This window comes from Giraffa tippelskirchi, chromosome 6 (assembly GCF_054371585.1).
Source record: "Giraffa tippelskirchi isolate mGirTip1 chromosome 6, T2T-mGirTip1v1.2.pri, whole genome shotgun sequence".
Lineage (NCBI taxonomy): Eukaryota > Metazoa > Chordata > Mammalia > Artiodactyla > Giraffidae > Giraffa > Giraffa tippelskirchi.
Genome location: NC_137280.1, coordinates 97,290,621 through 97,308,325, shown reverse-complemented (window position 1 = coordinate 97,308,325; position 17,705 = coordinate 97,290,621). Strand labels below are relative to the sequence as shown.

General features: G+C 52.7%; 1 protein-coding gene across 7 annotated transcripts in view; it reads right to left on the bottom strand.

Annotated features, from left to right (window-relative positions):
• Window positions 1–17,705, bottom strand: part of GNG7 (G protein subunit gamma 7) — a 139,001-nt gene continuing 121,296 nt past the window's right edge. For 5 of the 7 annotated variants that reach the window (XM_081499934.1, XM_081499933.1, XM_081499936.1 and 2 more), the window contains 2 exons: window positions 6,811–6,929; window positions 1–3,363 (listed from right to left, as the gene is read on the bottom strand). In XM_081499934.1, coding sequence (XP_081356060.1) covers window positions 3,238–3,363; window positions 6,811–6,891 — 207 coding nt within the window. In that variant the 5' untranslated portion in view covers window positions 6,892–6,929 and the 3' untranslated portion in view covers window positions 1–3,237. Of the gene's footprint in view, window positions 3,364–6,810; window positions 6,956–7,352; window positions 9,738–17,705 lie in introns of those variants that run through there. The other 2 variants (XM_081499940.1, XM_081499939.1) reach the window with 2 other exon arrangements.

The window sequence follows — 17,705 nt, the reverse complement described above, 5'->3', positions numbered from 1 at the left end:
GAAAGGAGCAGTGAGCCTTTTTATTGTGGATTAATTCACTCGGTAGTAACAATTCCACACGATATTAAAACACTGCAGGAAAGTGGGTGTGGCACACCTGGAATTTTTTTTTTTTTTAATCAGAAATAAAAACCACTGGACATCTGCACACAGATGGGGTAGAACCTGCTAGAACCACAGATTGCTTCTGAGAACCTGGCTACCAGTCTTTACAACATTTGGCAATAGTCTCCGGGGATGGGGGCGGGTGGGGGGAAGTGGGTGGTATGTCAGTGTATGGCTTCTTTTCAGGGGACCCGGCCGCAGGCTCTTGAAGGACAAGCGACCTGTGCTGGCCTCCCCATGGCCCCGAAACTGCCCCTGATCACTCAGGCTTGGGGCGGAGGTCCAATGACCGTTTCCTGCCTGCCCCAGGGCTGGAGGTGCATGACCTGCCTAGAGGCCCAGTGACTACCAGACAGGGCAGCCAGGACATCAGAGGAATAAAAAGCACCTTCTGCATTCCCATGGGGCGGAGGTCACAACCGAGTCACTTCGTTGTGGGCCTGGGGGTCGCCTTTGGGGAGGATGAGGCAGGGGCACGGAATAGGGGCTGGGCCAGGCCCAGCGAAGCACTGCAGACTGCAGAGGGTAGACTCAGCCATTGCCCAGCACTGCCTTTTGTGGGTGCATGTGTCCCTAATTCCCTCGGGACATGGCTGAGAGGCACTGGCCTTGTGGGGCGCTTACAGTCTCCAACACACCCTGAAAACCATGTTTTCCTGCTGACGTGCATGTCAGAAAAGCACAAGCAGAATACTGTCCTGTGTGCCCCAATGCTCCAGGCCTACCCTAGGGACTCTGATGTTGAAGAGAAAAAATAAAAAAGGAAAAAAGCACTTTGTCCTCTGCTGGAAGGAAGCCCACAGCAGGGTTCCTACTGCCCGCCACCTCCCCGGGCTCTGAGGCTGTGGGTGGGTATCTGGGAGGCAGCTAGGTGGGTGTGGCCATGGGGGCAGGGGCACAGTGGTCCCCACGCTCTCTAGGCCTCAGTTTACCCAGACCACTGAGTCCCTGGGGTCTCAACCAGGGGGGAGGGTGGGAGCTCTAGCCCAGGTCTGATTTTGCTTCAGGGTTTGAGGGGGTGATAGCCATCGGCTGGCTGAGCCTGGAGCCAGTGATGAGGCCGCTGAACTCAGGTTCCCCCCACCCCCTCTGCCAGGGGTCCTGAGCCTTGCTTTCTGCTGGCTTCTCCAGGGTCACTCGGCGGGGACACACGGTGGTGCTGGGCTTGGCACAGCTGGCAGGGCAGGGGCTGGAGAGAGGGGCAGGTCTGGGTCCAGGTGCTCCCAATGAGATCAGGACCACTTGTCCTCTTTGGGGCCCGGTGGTGGGAGCCTGGGTCAGTGGGGACACAGGAAGAAGGCTGGGTATGCGTGGACTGAGCTCTGGCTCAAGGGATTAAGGCTTCTGTCCCAGAGCGAAGGGTGACGGGTCAGCAGATGGCTCGTGGGCTGCCCTTGCTGCCCCTCTGCCCCTCACGCTGAGCCCCACTGTGCCCTGGCTGCCCCCACCCCCACCCCTGGGGTGTGCCAAGGGTTTCTGGAATAGGCTTTGTTCCATCCTGCTGTTCTGCCAGGGGTGGGCAGGTGGGGCCTCCCCACCCCAGGCTGCAGTGTAGGGGTCAGGGGCTCGGGGGCTTTTCTCAGTCCAACTGCAGGTGCGGGGGAGCCAGGCTCCCTGAGGCCCCAGGTGCTCCCGGACCAGCCGGAGAGAGCTGGGTGCTGGGGGAGGGGAGCTCGGCCCTGGGTCTGCACTCTGGGGGTGCTGGGTATCCCACCAGCCTGTGCAGCCAGGCGAGGTCTGAGCCCAGGGGCACGAGAGGAGCGGAGGCTCTGGGTCTTGTCAGCCCATGTGCCTTGTGCTGGCTGCCCAGGACCCTCTCACTTGGCCTGGGAGCCTGACACCCCCAGCTGTAGGAGTGGGCGGCCCCTGGAGCTCAGACCGTGGGGTCCTGGCAGCTGCAGGTGGCCCCAGCAGGTGAGGAGGGCAGGTGTGCATTTGGCCAGTCCTCCAGACTCCTGCTCCTTGAACTGTCCATATCACAGCATAGGAAACAGCCATTGTAAAAAGCCCCCCGCTCCGTCCCTCGCTGGCCACTCTAGGACACCTTACAAACACTCCAGGTGGTTGGGTGTGAGTGGGAGTGGAGCACAGTGAGTGCCTCTCCGTGTCTGGGCAGAGGCTGCCATCTCCACGGCTTCTGCAGCGACTTCCAGACAATCCCACACCTTTTGAAACCCGGAAGCACCAGGTGCCCCGGGCAGGTCTCCCCAGGTGGCATTTCTGTTGGAAAAAACAGCCATGGAGATGCAGAAAGCAGAATAAAACAAAACACGGAGAAGCTGAACAGGGCCGTGGCCTCTAACTGCTCGAGCCAAAGTTTCCTGCTTAAAAGTAAAGAAAACACAGCTGGACATCACAGTGACCGGGGCCACAGGCTGAAAACCCCTTTCTGGGATGGGTGGGGTGGCCAGGGAAGAACAGGAGCAGCTGCGTGGCTGGAGGGTGACACAGGCCACAGGAAAGCCACGCAGTGGGGTGGCCCTGGGGGACAGTGTTTCACAGGTAGAGCTCCCCTCCTGGCCCCTACAATCCACATGTGCATTGTTACATGACCCGGCTTCGCCTCAGATTCAGCCGATGACGCCTGATCTTAGTGGTATGGAATTACAAGGTTTTAAATGAAAAGGAGAAAAATTTCCCCAAAAAGGTGCATTATGTTCCTCCCCCCAACTCCCACCCAATGTTACTCTGCTGAACAGCCTCCCACCTCCCCAGAAAAGCATCGCATCATCCACTTGGCAGAAGTCTTCCCAAATGGCCAAGGGTGTGAGACTTGCCACCTGCCTGGGTCACCCATGCCAGCGGCAGATTCACCCACCTCCTTCCCGTCCCGCCTCCGGCCCAGTTCCGCCCCAACTACGATTCAAATGGCAGTTCAGTTTTCAGAAATTGTCACCACATCACTGGGGCATGTCAGCTATTCCCCGTCGGAAGTGGCGGTGAAGCCTGGCCCCTGACGGGGTTGTGATACTGGGTCTGGTAATCCATTTGAACCCAGACGGTAAATTTTACCCCATCTGGGCAGTGGTGACTGTTTGTATGTCTTTCGGAATTAAGAGTTTTCCTTGATTTGATGCCCTGGCCGGGGGAAGGGGAGCAGGGTGGAGGAGTTGAGTGAGTGAGACAACCAAGCTATAGGATAATACAAGGCTTCTTGTCCTTAAAGGGGTTCTCGGAGGCAGGGACTCCCACCAGCAGGGGGTCGTTCCGGGCGTGCTGCTCACAGTAGCTCATGAGTTCGGAGGAGGCTTTGGAGACCTGGGTGTGGGCACAGGAGGAGAGAGGAAAGATGAGAAAGGGCCGAGGCTCCGTGTCCCCAGAAGCCAAACGATGGAGACAACCCTAGTGCCCATCACCTGGAGACACACACCGTGTGCCACACACAGGAGAGCACCACTCAGCCATGGAAAGGAGAGAAGACCCGACACTTGCTACCACGTGGACGGACCCTGAGGACATGATGCTCAGTGAGAGAAGCAGACACAGAGGGACACACAGGGTGTGATTCCACTGATAGGAAACGTCCTGAACAGGCAGATCCACAGACACAGAGAGTGGGTTCCTGGTTGTCAGGGGCTGGGGTACTAGTGGGGACAGTGACTGTTAATGGAGAGGGGGCTTCTTTTTGGGGGTGATGGAATGTCCTGGAATTAGGTGGTGGTGATGGTTACACAGCACTGTCAACACACAAAATATCAGTGGTCAATTTTATGTGTGTTTTACTGGAATTTTAAGATTAAAGAAGTAGCCGCAGGACTGAGCCCCCTCCAGCAGAGCTTGTGTGGCGTCTGAAGGGAAGGTCAGGGGAGGGTTGGGTCTAAGTCTCCATATCCATCCAAGAAAGGACCTGATGAGGGAGAGCCCAGCTGGCAGGTGGCCCGGCATGGGGGACAGGCCCTTCAGTGGTTGATTCCTGTGCTGTCTGACCAGTGGGGTTGCCGTGACCATGGTGAGGAAGCTGACACTTAAGACCCTCTGCATCAGGGTCCCCAGAAGAGGAAGAGAGTGCCCAACTGGCGCTGGGGAAGCTGACCTGGGGAGAGCAGTGTCTGGTGTCCAGTGTAGGGAGGCCAGGGGTAGGGGCAGGCTGCACTGTCCAGGCTGCCCGCTCCAGCCCCATTTTGAGTCTTGGGCACAGGCACACCTCTGCGGCCCCAGCCCTTGACCCTTCGGTAGTCCCCTCCCCACTTGGAGAAGCGGCGGGCAGGGGTTCTCTGGAAAGTCTGCAGAGGAGCCTCTGCACTCCAGGGCCCCGGGCTCGGATTCTATTGCTCCGCCTGGATCCCTGGAGACAGGATCTCATGTGCCTTCAGCCTCGTCTCCCTGCCTCTCCCTTGGGCTGGTCCTGCGGTCCCTGGTCACCGTCTTGGGGCCACAAAACCTCAGGAGGGACTGGGAGGGAGATGGGTCACGCCCGACTCTGCTCCTCCCCATGTTCAAAGGCTGCCAGGGAGCCCTCCCAACATCAAACGGGTGGGTGAGTCAGCGATCTCTGGCAGGGCTGGCACTGGTGGAGGAAACCACTTCAACCGGGCTGCTCTGTCTTCAGCCTTGAGGAATGCTTTGAGTGCTCAGAGTCCTGGAACATTCAGACGCCTCATGGGGGGCCCCCCAACCCCACCCGGGGGTTGCAGCGACCTCCTTCCACCTGGCTGGGCTGGAGGTGCAAAGCGCTCAAAGATCCTCCCCCTCCCACCACAGGGCCATGGGGCCAGTGTCTGCACTGAGCAGGGACAGAGGATGATGGTGCTGGGGGAGGCAAGCCCTGAGCAAACACATGGGTGATGGCTGATTTTACATGTTCACTTGGCGAGGCCATGGGTACCTGGCTGTCTGGTCAAAGGCCAGCCTAGACGTTTCTTATTATTGTTTTGTCGCTCAGTCGTGTCCAACTCTTTGAGACCCCATGGACTTTAGCCCGCCAGGCTCCTCTGTCCATGGGATTTCCCAGGAAAGAATACTGGAGTGGCTGGGATGCCATTTCCTTCTCCAGGGGCTCTTCCCAACCCAGGAATTGAACTGGGGTCTCCTGCATTGCAGGTGGATTCTTTACCAGCTGAGCTACCAGGGATGAGATTAATATTTAAATTTAGATGAGATTAACATTTAAATTGATGGACTTTGAATAAAGCAGATGACATGCCCTAATGTGGGTGGGCCGCAACTGATCAGTTGAAGACCTTCAGAAAAAAGACTGCTTGATGGCCTTGGGACTCGAGCTGCAACAGCTCTTCCCTGGGTCTCCAGCCCATTGTCCAGCCTTGCAGACTTCAGAACTGCCAGCTCCACGATCGCGTGACCCAGTGCTTTAAACTGCCTCTCACGCTCCCTCTCTCTCTGTAATATATTGTCATATATCTCTGACTAATGCAGTGGGGAGCTGGAGCCTGGCTAATGAGGGAGCATAAACCACAAGTGTCTTCCAGACGGAGACTGCTTGGCCCTCCCCGGCCACCTGCAAGCTGGGGTCTGTGGCAGGAGTCAGCTGCTTGGAGGCAGCTTGGCATCCTTGGCAAAGTGGACATGGGTTTGGTGAGAAAATGATTTTGAAAAGTGGCAGACACCTTTCTTGTGTAAGAGGCCATGATTGGCCCATTGGTCCTTATTCTTTGAAAGTCCTGGATGTCATCCTGATGTCCACTTGTGGACTTAAGATTCAGCTATATAAATACATGGGTCCCTCCACACACGGGAGCATCCCTCAGCCATGAAAAGGAGAGAAGCCCTGACACTCGCTCCCACATGGACAGACCCTGAGAACACAATGCTCAGTGAGAGAAGCAGACACAGGACACACAGGGTGTGATTCCACTGATGGGAAATGTGCAGAACAGGCAGATCCACAGACACAGAGAGTGGGTTCCTGGTTGTCAGCCTTGTCTGGGCTGGGAAGAGGATGGGGTGAGGTGACTGCTAATGGGGAAAAGGTTTCTTTTGGGGGTGATAGAATGTTCTGGAATTAGTCATGATGGTTGCACAACATTCTCAGGTCACCAAATGCCATTGAATTGTGCACTTTAAAAATAGTTACTTTATACAAATAATTAAAAAAAAAAAAAAAAGCCTGCCGAGCTGATTGCCTAATTATGCACTATCTTATTTTGTTTTGCATGTTCCTGGTCCCTGATGGGTTAAGCATTTGTGAGAAGGAACTGCTTGTCCTTTTACTATTTTTTTTTTAGCATAAAAATCAAACATGCTTATTTCAAAAAATGCAATCCATGCAGAAGTGGTAAAAGTAAACATCGAAAGGCCCCGTGTCCTCCCTTGCCCAGGGCCAGGTCTCTGACTTCTCTTTGCATCTATTACAACAAGGGAGTGGCACAGAGGTCTGAGGATGAGAGGCCAGAAGAGAAAGCACCTGCCTCACGCTCACCCTCTTCGAGGGGCCCCATCCGGCCTTCCCTGGGGCCATCCAGGGATGGACCCCAAGGGCTGAAGTGGGCTCACAACAGACCTTGAGGCCTGCCTCTGGTCTCACTGGGTTTATGAAGCACACTGGCACATCTACCCTCACAACAACCCACAACTTAGTTTAATAGGAAGTGTGTCTTTCTGCTGAGACAATGGAGGCTCAGAGAGGTTAGGCGAGTAGCCCAGGGTCACACAGCAAGAGGCACAGCCAAGTGCAAACCCCCGCTGTCCTGCTAGCCTCCGTGCCCACTGTTTGCTACGGGTGTGTCCAGCGGCCTCTCCCCTACTCACCTTAATGCGCTCGATCCCAGCTTCGATGCGGAGCTGCTCCACCAGCTTCCGAGCCTGGGCTATGTTGTTAGTGGCTGACATTGTCTGCCATCAGCTCTGGGCCCCCGTCGTCCAGAGAGCTGGGTGGGGAACAGATGGACATGAGCTGACTCGTAAAGTCCTGGGACTGCAGGTAGGGGATGGCAAGGAGGGATGCGCCCCTCTTCTGGAGCCTCCTGGGACCCCTAGCCTGGCCACCCTGCAGTCATGATGCCTCTGTCCCCTGGGTCGTGGTGGGTGTGTGCATGTCCTTCAGTCGTGTCGTGTCTGACTCTCTGCAACCCCATAGACTGTAGCCTGCCAGGTTCCATGGGGATTCTCCAGGCAAGAATACTGGAGTGGGTTGCCATGCTCTCCTCCAGGTGACCTTCCCAACCCAGGGATTGAACCCAACCCTGGTGAGAGGTCTGGCCAAGCGCACCTTCTCTCACAGTCCCCTCCATGGTTGGTCAGGGGTGAGTGCTCCCCGGACATGACCACCCAAGGGCCCCAGGAGAGCTCACAAAATCTCTGCCTCCACTCCTGGCTGGCTCAGAATGAGGGGCTTTCTCTGATTCCTGCATCTTCTCCTCCTCCAACATGGCTGGCACTGAGGCTGGTCATTCTCTCTGGGGGGCTGTCCTGGGCCCTGTGGGGTGTAGACCAGCCCTCTGGATGCCAAAAGCACCTCCAGTGTGACAACCAGAGATGTCCCCAGACATGGCCTGGTGTCTGCTGGAGGCAGAGTTGTCCAGGGCTCGACCCCTGGCCCTGGATGCAGGCAGATTATGTGAGCAGCCTGTACCCATGGGTTCTGGGTACCCTACTCTTCTTCTGGAGGGCCTGGGCCAGTTTCCTGCCTTCATTTGGTCATTTGTCCAGTGAATTGAAATATAATTAAGTATAAAATGTCTTGGGACTTCCCTGGTGGTCCAGTGGTTAGGACTCCTAGCTCCCAATGCAGGGGGCCTGGGTTAGATCCCTGGTCAGGGAACTAGATCCCACATGCTACAACTGAGAGTCCTCATACTGCAACTAAATAAAAAGATCCTGCATGCTGCAGCAAGATCAAAGATCCCCTGCACTGCAGCTAAAACCTGGAGCAGCCAAATAAATAAATATTTTTTTAAAAACCCATTTTCACCTGATTTACATCCATGTTCAATTAGTTATGAGCATGCTCTTTACATGGGACCATATGGTATGGAGGGCTTCCCTGGTGGCTCAGACGGTAAAGAATCCACCAGCAATGGGGGAACCCTGGGTTCGATCCCTGGGTTGGGAACATCCCCTGGAGGAAGGCACAGCAACCTACTCCAGTATTCTTGCTGGAGAATCCCCATGGACAGAGGAGCCTGACAGGCTATATCCATGGGGTTGCAAAGAATTGGACACGACTGATGAACTAAGCACACATACACATACGGTATGGGGCCTTTGGGGACTGGCTTTGCTTTTCACTTGGCCTCATGATCTGGAGCCTCATCCCGGCAGCTGCGCTCATCAAGAGTCCACTCGTCTGCAGGCCAAGTGGAGGTCCACGGTGTGGACCCTTCACCTGTCCAAGGACACCTGGTCCGGTTTCCGGTTCTGGCCATGTCAGCACAGAGCTGCCACGGGCATCTGTGTGCAGGCTTCTGTGTGAATATGAACCTTCATTTCTCAGAGATAAATGCTGAGGACCGCAACTGCTTGTTGGCTTTTTTTTTTTAAGACAGCACCTGTTTTCCAGAGTGGTTGCACCATTGTATGTACCCACCAGTCATGTATGAGAGATGTTAATTTATTTATATAATTTAGTCATGCACATTTTTTTTCTTTTCCTTAAGGTGGTTAAAAATCCTACTTATTCTATCCAATCCACATTTAGTGAGCCCTAGGATAGAGGCTCTCAATTGAGATCATTCTGCCCCCTGGGGATACTGGGTGATGTCTGGAGACATCTGTGGTCGTCAGAACCTGGGATGTTGCTCAACCCTAACAGTGCCCACGGCGGTCCCCCACAGTGGATGACCCAGCACCAAATGTTGACAGCGCCAAGGCTGTGAAATAGAGTCTGATCCCAGCTCACACTAGACTGTAGAATAAACCCTTGATGGTCAGATGGTGTGAACCAGGGTGACTCCAGCGTCTGTGAGTCACCTCCCCTCACTCCCACTCAGGCATGTATTTATTTATTTATTTGGCTCCTCTGTACACTTGTAGGATCTTAGTTCCTGGGCCAGGGCTTGAATCTGGACCCACGGCAGTGAACGTGTGGAGTCCTAGCCACTGGACTCTGCCTGGGAATCCCCGAGGTGTGTATTTAGGTGTGAGCTGCATCTGAAGGCCTCAGGGGTCACATGACAAGGTACCCAGTGTCCTGTGGGGTCCATGGGATCCCTAACCTGGGGCTCTCACCCAGGGAGATCCTGTCCCCAGGGTCACTGGGCAACGTCTGGGGACGTCTGTGGTTGTCATGACAGGGGGAGGGGCTTCTGGCATTGAGATCAGAGCAGAGAATGACCTAACCCCAGTGAGCACATTGTCCGGGTTGAGGAAGCTCCTAGTGGGTCTGCATGGTATTAGTTCGACATGGAGTATGCAGATCCCAGGTTCAGGAGCCCACATTCATGGGTCCCAGAGAGCCGCCCATCCAGGCTGGCATTGACCCAGGTCATTCAGCAGCAGTGTGTGCTGCTGTCATGATACACTGCACCTCTGTCTGTTTCCCAGTCAGTAGACAGAGGCAGTTACCTAAAAGGAAAGGCAGATTCCAGGTTTTCAAAAAATTTCCCACTGGGCAATAAAAAGGAATAGACTGGGGACTTCCCTGATGGGCCAGTGGCTAAGATTGTGCTCCCAATGCAGGGTCGATCCCTGGTCAGGGAATTAGAGCCCACATGCCACAACTAAAGATCCCCTGTGCTGCAACGAAGATTGCAGACCCGGCGTGTCGCAACTAAGACCAGCACAGCCAAATAAATATTAAAAACAACAACAACAAAAGGAATGGACTGTCGAAGTGTATGCCTTGGATGGCCCTCCAAGAAATCGCTCAGAGTGAAAAGGGCAGCCCCCAGAGTCACATGCTGTGTGGTTCTGCATACAGAACATCTCTGAGATGTCAAGGTAGTAGAGGCAAGGAGGGATTCCTGGTTGCAGGAGGGCGGGGGCCTGGGGAGGGGTCTAGGTAGACAGGCACACACCAGGGGTCCTCACTCAAGAGCCAAGTATCCAGACTGTGTGTGCGTGCGGGGGTTCACGGGTCTGCCAGGGTGAGGGGATGAACTGGCAAAGTCTTAGTACATGCACATAAGTCAAACCGCAGGAATCTGTGTCAACAGGTGATACAGGGCCTTTCTGTCAGTGATCTGATATAACCGTGTGTGAATCTACAGTGATCTCAATCCAAGTTTCCATTAAAAAAAAAAAAAAATTCCTTCTGTGCTGCTGCCTGCCCTCCTGCCTCTCTGCCAGACATCCCGGCCCCTCTCTGGGCCAGAAAAGGCCTGAATGTGTCTGCTCCGGGCGCGCGGGGCCCACGTGTGGGCTCCCAGAGCGCTCTGATTCAGCACAGTGCTTCAAAGCAGCCACAAAACATCCAGCTCAGGGAAAACCGCCCTTGGTTCAACTTAAAAATACCGAAATTACTCAGTGCTAAATATAGACACTGACAGAGAACAAACGGGGTGGCCCCATGGCGTGTTTTTCTTGGAAGGCTGGGGAGTCCTGCTCAGCACCCACACTTGGAATGTCCACCAGGACCCTGGGAGCCCCGAACACCCTGTGGGACCACCCCAACCACGGCCTTCCTTGTGGGCACTAAGCCCCTCAGCGCTGCTGGCTTCCTCTTCTGGGCACAACACCCCTGAGGTGCCCTCCAGGCTGGGTTATAACCCTGGGCACCCGGGGACGGCCTCGCAGGGCTCCCTTGGGTTTTGTGTGCTTGTGTGCAGGTATGTGTGCACACATGTGTGGGCGAGTGTGTGTCTGTGTCTGTGCATGCATGCCTATGTGTCTATGAGTTTGTGTGTGCATGCATGTGCGTCAGCGTGTATCCATGTGTGGGCATGAGTGGCTGAGCAGCCGAGACCAGACGTGGCCATGTCACGGCTACATAGACAGCAGACTGAAGCCCGGTCCTGGCGGAGGCAGGCCCAGCCCAGCCTCACTGCATGCCCCTGGGGTTAGGTCAACTCCCTCGGGCAGGCACAGGCGCTGAGTCAGTCCGGGGACATTCCTCGCGAGCTGCCTCTCCACCAGAGGCACGTGACGCCCCGGGCACCTGACCTGGCCGGGCCTGCCTGGGCCCAGCGGAGCCTTGGAAGGCCCTGGACGCCAGGCAGGGCCTCGGGAAGCTGCGGGGGGAGAAGCTGGGAGCGGGCCCTCCAGGAGGGAGTGAGGAGGCGGTTGGAGCTGCAGGCCGCGGTCAGGTTCCCGCCTGGGGAAAGGCCAGTTCAGGTCTGGTGAGGCCAGGGGCATGACTTGGGGGTGAGGTTTGCCTAAAAATAGAAGCTTAACAGACGCTACTGGGCCCTGGCTGGCCTCCCAGTATAGGGCCAGGAAGTCACTGGGGTCAGGCGGGCTCCCACAGAAGCATTGAGGGCGTGTGGCGGAGAGGCAAGGGCCGTGCGGGCCAGAGTGCCCAGGGTGCTTTGTGAGCTGGGCTGATGACAGACAGAGGGTCACCCCTGAGCACTACAGACCCCAACCCAGGTGCCAGGCCCCAGTGCACATGAGGATCAACCATAACCGGGGGAGGGCAATGATTCTCCACGGTGGGCTGCAGGATGGCTGGATGGAGGGACACCTAGTTAGAACAGGGTCCCCTCAGGCCCTGCTCACACTAAGGCCAGATTACTCTCTGTGGAGATCTGTCCTGGGAGCTGTGGGATGTGGAGCAGCCTCCCTGGCCCCTACACCCTTGATGCCAGAAGCCCCCCTCCCCCCGAATTGTGATGAACCACAGATGTCCCCAGACACCACCCAGTGTCCCCTGGGAGCAGGATTTAAAGCCTTTGTGGAACTCTCTTATCAGAAGACTCTCTGCAGCTAAAAGAGATTCTTTTAGGAAAATACAAGGTTTTTTTGGGAACTGAGATGGTTCAGCTTGAAGTGAAGTGGTACTGAGCAGAACAGAAGTTTGTTTCCAAAGAGGTTTTAAATTTCTTAGCATCTGGGAATTCCCTGGCATTCCAGTACTCGGGACTCCATGCTTTCACTGTGGAGTGGGTGGGTTCAATCCCTGGTCAGGGAACTAAGATCCCACAAGGGTTCAGCCTGGCAACAACAGCAAAATATGAAACAAAATTTCTTAGTATCACACAGAAGTCACACAGGGTCAGAGGCTCCCTTGAACTCAACCAACAACACGTCTGAAGAGGGAGCGAGCACAGCCTTCTGGGTGGGGGTGGGGGCAGGGTGGGAGGCAGAGGTCTTGCAGAAAGTGCAGACCCGAATTCTGCCCCGGATTCCCAAGCTGTGCAGTTCTGAGCTCCAGTTAGCTCTGCTCAGTGCTCAGAGTGACACCCCCTCTCAAGCGCAGGGCCTGGCCAACCTCCAGGTCCCCAAGTTCCTATGCCGGGGGTCAGGGACCCTTGAGGTTGGGGCAGCGACGGCGGGTGCACCCTACAAACACAGCTGCCAGGGAGATGGGATGAGAGGCAAGGTGACCTAGACCTCCTGTGCCCAGCCAACGTGGACGGACAGGTTTGCTGGAAGCTGTTGAGAAATCTTGCTCCTTGTGCAGTTTGCTGGCAGCTTGGTGGCCACTCCCCTCACCTGCCCAGGGCCCAGGCAGGGTGAGGTGTCACAAAGGATGGGGGGGAGAGAGGGGCAGAGTTTGAAGTGAATCGAGTTAAAACTAGGAGTGGATGGAATCAGTGGCAGAGTCAGAGATGGAGAAATGTAGATGGTCTATTTCCTCCGCCAGACTGAATGCCTGCAGGGCCCTCCCCTTGATCCCAGAAGCAGAGGTGAGACTGAGGTGAGACTTCCAGCTGGGCTGGACCGGTCACGTCCAGTCACTTTCCTGCCATCTTTGGACATGGTTAGTGGCCTTTTACCGGTAGGTGATCCTCGGTTGTGAAACTCTCCTAAGTCCACAGAGCCTCTGGTCTCAGTCCAGGGGACGAGGCTGTCTCCCCGTTCCTAAAGATACAGTCTGGAAACGGGAGACCCTGGACTCACAGCCTGGCTCTGCCCTGGCCTGGAGTTGGGCTTCCTCAACTGGAGAAGAGGGGGGATGTTCTAAGAGCTGAGAATAGGACTTCCCAGGCGGTCCAGTGGTTAACACTCCACCTTTCAATGCAGGGGATATACATTCGATCCTTGGTGGGGGAACTAAGATCTCACATGCCACGGGGCAACTAAGCCCACAAGCCGCAACTACTGAAGTCTATACTCCCTAGAGCCTGTGCTCTGCTACTGGAGAGTAGCCCTGCTTATCACAACTAGAGAAAGCCTATGTCCAGCAACAAAGACCCAGTGGAGCCAAAAGTAAATAAAATAAAAAGTAAAAGCCTTGCAGTGCAAGGGACACTGGTTCCATCCCTCATCTGGGGAGATCCCACATGCTTCAGGGCAACTGAGCCCATGCACCACAGCTACTGAAGCCCCGTCACTCTAGAGCCCATGCTTCGCAACAAGAGAAGCCACTTCAGTGAGAAGCCTGTGCACCACAACAAAGAGTAGACCCCACTTACTGTAACAAAGACCCACCAAGCCAAAGAAATAAATAAATCTTAAAAAAATAATAAAAGCTGAGACTGGATCCCCATTGGTCATTCTGTGGCTCTAAGATCACAATGATCTATGTCCCTGGCCTCCTCCTTAGCCATCTGGACCTTGGATAAACCTTTCTCTCTGCAGATTCCACTCGCACAATGGTGGCCAGCTCATGTGGACACCCTTCTGATGAGGGCAGCAGGCAGAGCTGCACAGGGTAGAGATGCTCAAAGGCATTAGAGGACCACTGAGAAAGTGAAAGATTTCTATCCCAAATCTGGGGAGGGAGATGGAAGCCCAGGAGTCTGGCTTTGGGGCTGCCTTTTCCTGGGGTGGAGGGTTTGCCAAGAGGCTGAGGGGGTCTCACAAGGCTAGGGACACAGAGGTTGAGATCCTGGGCCTTCTGAGGGAAGACAGATTGGGGAGCCCCTACCTCCTTGATATGAGCTGGGATAAGAGTGCTGCCTTCTAAGGAAAGGGTCCACCGGCAGCAGACAGGCCCTCACGGCAACTGCAGCTGAGTTCTGAGTAACCTCAGTCCCCAACACCAGATTGATGTGACCCTGTAAATGGAAATCCGTCCTTTCTGGGGGAAAACAGCATCACCTTAGGCTTCACATGATTTCTACAAATGAGTCAGCAGGCACAATATCTAGCAGACAATCAGGAAAGACCAGGCAGGACTTCCCTGGTGGCCCAGTGGTTAAGACTACACACTCCCAGTGCAGGGGGCCCATGTTTGATCCCTGGTCAGGGAACTAGATCCCACATGATGCAACTATAATAAGAGTGTGCATGCTGCAGTGAAGATTGAAGATCCCATGTGCCACAACTAAGACCAAATAAATAAATAAATATTTTTTAAAAAAGAAGAAACGACCAGGCACACAAGAAGACAGGACCATATAAACAAAAATCAGCAGAAATAACAGGCTATACCAACAGGCCCCCAGGGGTTCCATACACTAAAATTGACAGAGTTTAAAATAACTATATTAACAATGCTAAATAAGTGAGGCTGGAATTTTAGCAGCAAATTGGAAACTAAAGAAAAAGACTGAATGGGTGTGCAGAAGCTGACAATATATGAAATGAACAGAACAGAAGAAGTATCATTAAAGACAACTAAGGAGAAAATTAGTGAACCAGATGATAGCAAATATCCAGATCGAAGCATGGACCACATGAAACAAGGTAAGAAATACAGGATGCAGTAAGGTATGCATGCATGTGTGCTAAATCACTTCAGTCGTGTCTGACTCTTTGAGACCCCATGGGCTGTAGCCCACCAGGCTCCTTTGTCCATGGGATTCTCCAGGCAAGAATACTGGAATGGGTTGCTACTTCCTTCTCCAGGGGATCTTCTTGACCCAGGAATTGAACCATATCTATGTCTCTTGCATTGGCAGACGGGTTCTTTACCACTAGTGTCCCCTGGAAGCTCTAGTAAGGTCTGACACATGTCAGAGCTCTGGAAGTGGGAGAGAGAATGGAACAGAAGCAATCTTTGAAGAGATAGTGACTGATAAGTTCCCAAAACTGACAAAAAACAAAAACAAAAAACTCTTAAGCCATAGATTTAAGAAGCTCTAGAACCTCAGGCAGGAGAAACATTTTAGAAATGGACAGAGAAATGGCCAATGGGCACATGAAATAGTGCTCAATGATTAGTCATCAGGGCAAGAATAACTGAAAACCATCATGGAATCTGCTTCGCAGCTGCTAGAGTGGCAAAAATCTAAAAGACCAACAACACCAATTTCTGGGGAGGATGAAGAAACAGAAAGTTTCACACGTTACTGACAGAAGTGTGCAACCGCTCTGGAAAGTGAGTTAGCAGATGCTTATCAGGTTAATCCACCTGCCAATGCAGGAGTCTCAGGAGACACAGGTTCAATCCCTTGGTTGAGAAGATCCCCTAAAGGAGGAAATGCCAATCTACTCCACTATTCTTGCCTGGGAAATCCCATGGAAAGAGGAACCTGGTGGGCTACAGTCCATGGGGTCACAAAGAGTCAGACATGACTGAGCACAGCAAAGCCAGATTTGATAAGGTTAAACACATACTTAACCTATGACCCAGCAATTCCACTCCTAGAGATTTACCCAAGATAAATAAAAACATATTTCCACAAACGGACTTGTACAAGATGTTCATATGTCTATATTCATAAGAGCGGAAGTTGGAAGTAACCCAAATGCTTGTCAACAGGAGAATGGGTAAACAGATTGTGGTAATTCATACCATGGATACTCACACAATGGAAAGAACCTACTGGCAAATGAAGCCATGTGTGTGACTCTCAAAATACTTGGTCAGGTGAAAGAAGACAGACATTAGAAATATTCTCTATCTTGACTGAGGTATTAGTTTACACAGTTGTATAGACTTGTCAAAATTCATCAAACTACCTATGTAAGATCTGTTCATTTTATTGAAGAGGAATTATACATCACTAAAATCAGTTAGGGACTTCCCTGGTGTTCCAGTGGCTAAGACTCCACGCTGTCAATGCAGGGGACCCGGGTTCAATACCTGCTGGGGGAACTAGGATCCCCTAGGCCACAACTAAGACCCAGGGCAACCAAATAAATAAAATAAATATTTTAAAAATTAAATAAAATCAGTTAATTATAAAACAAATGAACAAACATAAGGTGCTGGAGGAAAAAGGACTAACAATTTTATGGATCCAGTGAAAATTTTAGACCTAGTGAAAACAAACTTTAAGAATTAGGATAAAACAAAGACATTTTCGGACTTCACAGGATCAGTGGTAAAGAATCCGCCTGCCAATGCAGAAGACACAGGAGATGCAGGTTCAATCCCTGGATCGAGAAGATCCCCTGGAGTAGGAAATGGCAACCCAATCTAGTATTCTTGCCTGGAAAATCCCAAGGACAGAGGAGCCTAGTGGGCTACAGTCCATGGGTCGAAAAGAATCGGACAAGACTGAGCACGCAGGCAACGATTCCAAAAGACATTTTCAGACAAATAGACTGTCACCAGCAGATCTTCCTTATTAGAAATAAAACAAAAAGATATTAGAGATAAATGACCCCAGGTGGAAAGTGAGAGGTGTAAGAGGGCACAAAAAACAAAATGAAACCAAAGTATTGAAGAAGGGGAAGAACTTGATAAAATAATTCCAAAATCTTCATGGGAAAATAAACAGGAAATGAAAATCCTAAAAGTCCTTGGACCACACGAGAATCACAAGAGCCATCAACTCAGTATTTACCTCCACGCAGTTCAAAAAAAGTGTCAGCATCTGAAAAAACATGTATACTTCTCTGTCTACTGCAACTGGCTCAAGGCCAGAGTGATGGGGACCAGGCCAGCTGTCCCTGGTGACTTCACCTCAGTCCAGCCCTCAGCAGCCCCAGGAAGAAACAAGACATTTCCCATCAATGGAATCACACCCTGAGCGTCCTTCTGTGTCTGCTTCTCTTACTGAGCATTGTGTTTTCAGGGTCTGTCCACATGGTAGAGAGTGTCAGGGCTTCTCTCTTTTTTGTGAGTAATATTTCATTGTGTGCATGGAATAACATTTTTAAGCACACACTTTAAAAAAAAAAAAAAGAAAAAGAAAAGCCCTCCTCACTGTTGTTGAAGTGCTCAGCTGCTTAGTCATGTCTCTTTGGGACCCTATGGATTGTAGCCCACCAAGCTCCTCTGTCCATGAGATTTTCCAGGCAAGAATACTGGAGTGGGTTGCCATTTCCTTCTCCATGGGACCTTCCCAACCCAGGGATTGAACCCGTGTCTCTTGTGTCTCCTGGATTGGTAGCTGGATTCTTTACCACTAAGCCACCAGGGAAGCCCCCATACTATACTTGATCTCAGCCAAAAGGCCAAGAAATGGTAGCCATATATTTTCCTAACTAGGGAGGAAGTGGAAGATGGTAAAAATCAGTGGTTTGTTTGACTTGGACTCAGGAATACAGGCTGTGTGTTTTTGGGTTGTGGACAAGCGCACTGGAGTGCTGAGCACTGTGCTGTGCAGGTGACAGAGTGCAAGGGGTGGACCTCATGTCAGGCATCATGAAGGTGTTACTGTGCCCACTTTTTACAGATGAGGAGAGAGACGGAACCTCAAAGAAGTGAGTATGTTAATAACCTTCCCGAGACCATGCATCGGGTGGAGGTTGGGCCAGGGTTTGCATCT